We start from the raw sequence: 5,432 nt of genomic DNA, 5'->3' as shown, positions 1-5,432 counted from the left end.
ATCCACCCCAGCATATCCAGCTGCACCGGCCTCTGCATCAACAGAAATGCGCAGCCGGAACCTGAGTGGGAGCGAGGGGGAAATCAGTTCAATCACAGTACTTGCGTCATGTAGCCTTGTTGTGAACAAAAATACATCAGTGCAGAGGGGATCTGCTGTGCGAGCAAAAGCCACTTGTTGTCCTGCTTGTTTCAGTGTGCGAACATCAGAGGAATTCACGTACACCGGCCTTCCGCGTTTGTAGTTGTTACTCAAGTCGGATACACAGAAACTACAGCTAAGCATTTATGGACAGAGTATTCATATTTTATACGGGAAGGATAAAAAAATATGTGAAAGGAGGCGTGAAAGAGGTGAGAGCCTCTTGCCAGTGAAACTTTCTGGGACGAAGATGGCTCTTTGATATCGAGCAGTGGATGGCGTTTGGAACGCTGGGCAGGACATGTTGAGCAACAATTCATTTGACCACCTGCTATCAAGATCCGGAGTCTTGGTCTTTAACAGAAAGGTAGACCGTGAACATGAAACCCCTTACAGCCTCAGAAGTGCTCAAACGCATGTCCATAGTCAAACTCCATCACGATCCTGGTCCTCACGACATCCCACCTCTGTTGAAGGATGGAGATTGCTTCCTCATCTAGTGCTTGTCTAGCCTATTTGGATTTGTCTGGAATAAACAGACCGTCCATGACTATCATGCCCACTTCAAAGAAAGCAATCACAGTGAATGTGTCAGGTTGACTCCCGCTGTAACGAGACGTGTGGCACGACTACTCCTTCGTCGTCTTCCGGCAGCATGCGAATCCTTGACCTATGAGCATCAAGCGGGGTTTCAATTGGGTAGAGGATGAGTCAACCACATCTTCACACTCCGTTTGATGCTAGTGCAACAAGACGTGTACAGACGACCCACAATCTTGGTATTCCTTGACTTCAAGGGTGCGTTCGATTCAGTCGGCCGGTCTGCGCTGTTCAACAAGGTATGCCACAGAAGTTTATGAACATACTCCAGTTCGCATATTCGCATACTTGTGGGCATGATAGTCCATGGTGGGTTCTCCAATGGCTTTCCTACAAAAAGTGGTGTCTGTAAAGCATGTGCACACTCTCCACTTTTGTTCAATTTCGTCATTAATGAAATAATGGGATGGCCACCATAGAGGCTTCATCACCCCAGCGGTGAAGTCGTTGCTGATGAGAACCTTGTAGATACGGAGTACGCAGGTGACATCGGGCTAAGGCCATGTATAAGCACTGTCGAACCAACCCATTATTGCACCCAGTTCCGGTATGCGACTGCGCCTTCAAAGTAGATTTACAGTTCAGAACGTCCTTGATCAGGCCTTTTGCAAATAGAGAAGCACAGGTTGTGGAGAATTTTATATACTTCGACAGTTGTATTAGCTCTGACAGGAATGTGTTTGATGAAGTCAGCAGTGCGAGCCGCTACTGCCAATTCGCGTAAACTACGGCGTCAGGAGTACCACCGGGTTTCAAGTGTCGTGTGTACCAAGCTATAGCAAGAATTGTAATGTTGCATGGTTGCCAGACATGGTTTCCATGAGCGGATGATGTAAGGCATCTTCAGATTTTCCATCACCGACATGCCAGATGTGTCGCTGATGTCAGGCGCATCAACCAGTGTGAAACTGGGAAATCAGGCGGGGAATCGTTTGTGCGATAATTAGTCCAGTCACGGAGAACACCTAGTACCACTAACTGCGGTGCCTCAGTAATGTGCTATGCATGAGGAAGCATCGTCTACCGAGACCCCTCAGAATGGCACAAACTACGAGATGTGCAACATGCGACTGAGTAGAAGTGTGTGACAGAGAGTACGAAGAGTTTGAATGTTGTTGGAGCGGTCCGCCTTACAAAGTCAGTTGAAGCAGCCGCTCGCCATTGTCTGTAAGTACCGACTGAAATCCAATTCGGTCAGTGAATGGCGTCTCAGATGCGCTGACTCTGTCCACTTGCGCATTCAAATCCCCGGAAACCGCGGCGATACCTGAGCTCTTTTTAGCCATAACGGGGCACTTTAAGCGTCATAGTTGTTTTCGTTGGTGTGGGATTGGGGTACAGATACACCCATCAACGTCAGGCGATTTCAGGCGATTTTTAGGAATGTCTGGGTTTGGCGGCACCGGGTTCGCGGACGATACCGATGCACAACAAATGAGATCGTTTATTCTGACGGATCGGTCTACATGGACAGTAACATTAATGGGTGGGGAGAGGGAGAAAACAAGGAAAAGAGAGGCGTCGGTAGGGGGTAGTTTTTGCTTGCCCATCCCACTGTATGCAACAAGGCGGTTAAGATTATGACAGCGGCCTATGGTCTATGTACCATGAAATTACTTCTGGATGTAGGAATCATAGCTGTATTCAAGCTGGTATGTTGTCAGACGCCCGAACCTAGGCAGGACGTGTTGGGAAACACTCGTAGAACAAAACGCCACTTCCAAGCTGGAAACCAGGAAAGCATTGACCAGAAATAAAACCACTGACCAGTTTCTCGAGAACACTCACCTCCGGCAGTATAGCTCAAGTGGTCACGGATGCGTACAGTCCGTCAAACCAAAGTTCAAGTCTCATAAACATTAGACACCTTGCGCCGATGCCTGATGCTGCTTGGAATGTTGTTGGATACTCCTGGGTCTGCGTTTCACTTTCAAGAACTAGATGTCGGAGTATCCGGGTTAGCAGTAGGGTTGACAAAGTGAGGCCTATACCCTAACGACCGGAAGTGTCGCCTCGGGCAACTTCTTGGGTGGCCCTAGCCTGGCAACATGTTTTGTTTTAAAATGAGTTCAGACGACTTGTTCGGCCACTCACCAGACTTTCAACAACGCATGTTTGGCCCAGGAACCCCTTGGCGTTTAAAAAGCAGAAATTCATACCAATCCTTCAATTGAGGGATTCCAATCCGCAAGCTACGGCTGTTTGAGTGGGTGAAATGAGGGGGTATTCATCGTCATCATCATCTGAACAGTGACATCAGTGCTGACAATATCAAAAATCGTCCAGCTGTAGCACCCTTTCGGTGCCTAAGTGCCATGCCACTCCACAACTGCACGAGGGCTGGGATACTGTCAGGTTGCCCAAGCCTAGACAGGAGAAGTCGAGAGGCATAGGTCGGATTCGAACCACGGACCTTCCGGTCAGTAAATTCGCGCTCTAACCACTTCGGCCATCTCGCCCCAATGATGCTTCACTGCATTACAACCGCAAAGTGCTGGCCTACAGCTAGCATTCTGAGGTGCCTAAACCTCCAAGCGCCCAATCAGACGATTTAAAAACTGATAACTTCAATCAGCCACTAACTCCTGCAATGCCTGCAGAGTTATCGGAAATACTCTAGAGTCCTAGATATCGGCTTTCAGTATGCATTATACGTCCCATCCTACCTGTGAATTCTGTTGTACGGATTTCCTGAATACATTATTCTAACTAAATGCTGCATAGAAAACCGAACGTAATTGCAATAATCTTATTGTTGACTCTTCCTCCATGTGTGGCTCTGCTTCGTGGTCCTTCGTCTTTGTTGAATTGAAATGTACCCCTATACGTTGATACGAAGTTCGTAATTGGAAAACTGAACGGAAATGATTGCGGCAAAGTGCAACATTTGTGGACACGGTGAAATGGACGAGAGCAATCAATAAGAGCACCATGGACAAAAATACTGAATGCAGTCAACAACACGGCCTTGAACCATATGAAGTGGACACAAAATATTTTACCTTTGGGTCATGGCAGTAGCGCCGCCAATAGATGCCTGACGATTTATTTTGGAGGACTCATCGAAACTTGGGTGAACTGTTCCATGTGAGGCCACCTTCGAAAACTTCGAAGTTTGCACATTCATCACAGCATGCGCAGGCTGTTTCGACGCCATTTGTGCCCACGTGCAGGGCTGGGGTGCAGCCGGAGGAGTATGTAGGGCCTCATCGGGCAAATCTGAGCCTACGTTATGTGGGCTAGGAGGCGAACGCATTGGAATATGTTTCTCATGAGGTGCCTCTGGTTCTCGGACCTCAATGTGGCTACCACCATGTGATTCAATGGCGCCTTCACTTTTCACGTACGACAGATCCGCTGCAGTTGAATTGTCCCAAGTGACGACGCCCTGCTGTCTTGAGATTCCAAGGGACGACCTTACCTCAGGTTCTACGCGACTACTCTGTAAACGGCTGACGTCTTCAGACGATAATCCTACTAAGTGTTCAGGTTCAGCAAGCCCTAAAAGATGAGACTTGAGAAATGATCCTACTTTGTTCTGAATTCTCGACCGTTTTAACGTCACCATACACATGGTCCTGATAACGGAAAATATCGTTCAGTACGTAAAAGTCGCAAGGCGCTTGTTCACATAGCACGAAACTCTGCATGAATCTGCGGAAATCGCCACCACCTACACTGATTTCGCCAGAGACCTGAAGATACGGCCATGAAAACAATTGACATACCTGAATAAGCACACTGTTGCCGTTCGCACGAAGGGCATCCAACCGAAGAATACCAACCCGAGAATTTTGAAAATCCATGCTCATAATCTTGTCATGGATCAATTTTTGACCAAAGACAGTTGAGTTTTCATGTATCATGGCAGAGTCGTCCTTGTAGAAACGGTGCAGTCCGGAAGGGCATTTCCGCATCACTGTGTAATACTGTATGACAAATTCGCTGGCAAGGTTTAAAACATCCGAGGGATCCATTCGGCTAACCGTAAAAGTGGTGACCACCGAAGTCGTGTTCTCTCCTGCGCCCATCGTGGACCGGCAAAATGCAACGACTAGATTTTAAAATGACGCCAAACCAAGAGCTCGACTAAACACTTAGTGGTAGATATGGCTGCTGCTCACGGATTCAGGGAGTAATATACAGGATTCGGGCCTTTCTCTATTCTTCCTAGGTCAGGTTTATCCTCTACACTCAGCGGCCTTTGTTCAGATGAAACGCACAGGGGTGTAGCACCGATCTTTGAGTTCTCAGTGCTGGGTAGCGATTATGCCAAAGGTAGAGCTCACATAAATAACATATAAAAGCGCTTTGAACTGGGGTCTAGATGCCACGTCAACAACCGTCAGAGAAAGGGTATTCCCAACGCCAACTACCTGAGATCAGATAAATTACTGCCTTATAAAAATGTGCTCTGTGAACTTAAAAATGTTTTTACAGTGTCCCAGCCATATATTAGTTGAGTTAATGGTGGAGCTCTTTGGTCACACCTTCGTCAAACAGGGTATAAGCAAGTACTGGGTCTCATCAGAGGCGAAAATACCCCGAGGAAACAGGACGACTATTCCGAGAAACGATCCATAGGCGACGGTTTGAGGCCAGCAACAATCATCGTAGCATCTCATTTTACACGACTATCTGTAAACAGCGCGATGCATTCCACAAATTGCGATACGTTTTACTTTAGTCGG

At 47.4% G+C, this 5,432-nt stretch overlaps 1 protein-coding gene across 1 annotated transcript in view; it reads right to left on the bottom strand.

Annotated features, from left to right (window-relative positions):
* The window catches only part of T265_08383 (hypothetical protein), a gene marked incomplete at both ends in the record, with an annotated part of 15,106 nt that extends 10,334 nt beyond the window's left edge, over positions 1-4,772 (bottom strand). Inside the window, 2 exons of the mRNA XM_009174177.1 lie at positions 3,744-4,242; positions 4,274-4,772. Coding sequence (XP_009172441.1) covers positions 3,744-4,242; positions 4,274-4,772 — 998 coding nt within the window. The remainder of the gene's footprint in view (positions 1-3,743; positions 4,243-4,273) is intronic.
* Between the last annotated feature and the right edge of the window lie 660 nt (positions 4,773-5,432).

The sequence above is a fragment of the Opisthorchis viverrini genome, assembly GCF_000715545.1.
Source record: "Opisthorchis viverrini unplaced genomic scaffold opera_v5_216, whole genome shotgun sequence".
Classification (NCBI taxonomy): domain Eukaryota; kingdom Metazoa; phylum Platyhelminthes; class Trematoda; order Opisthorchiida; family Opisthorchiidae; genus Opisthorchis; species Opisthorchis viverrini.
The sequence above is the reverse complement of the archived record's forward strand: the minus strand, read 5'-3'. Positions and strand labels throughout refer to the sequence as shown.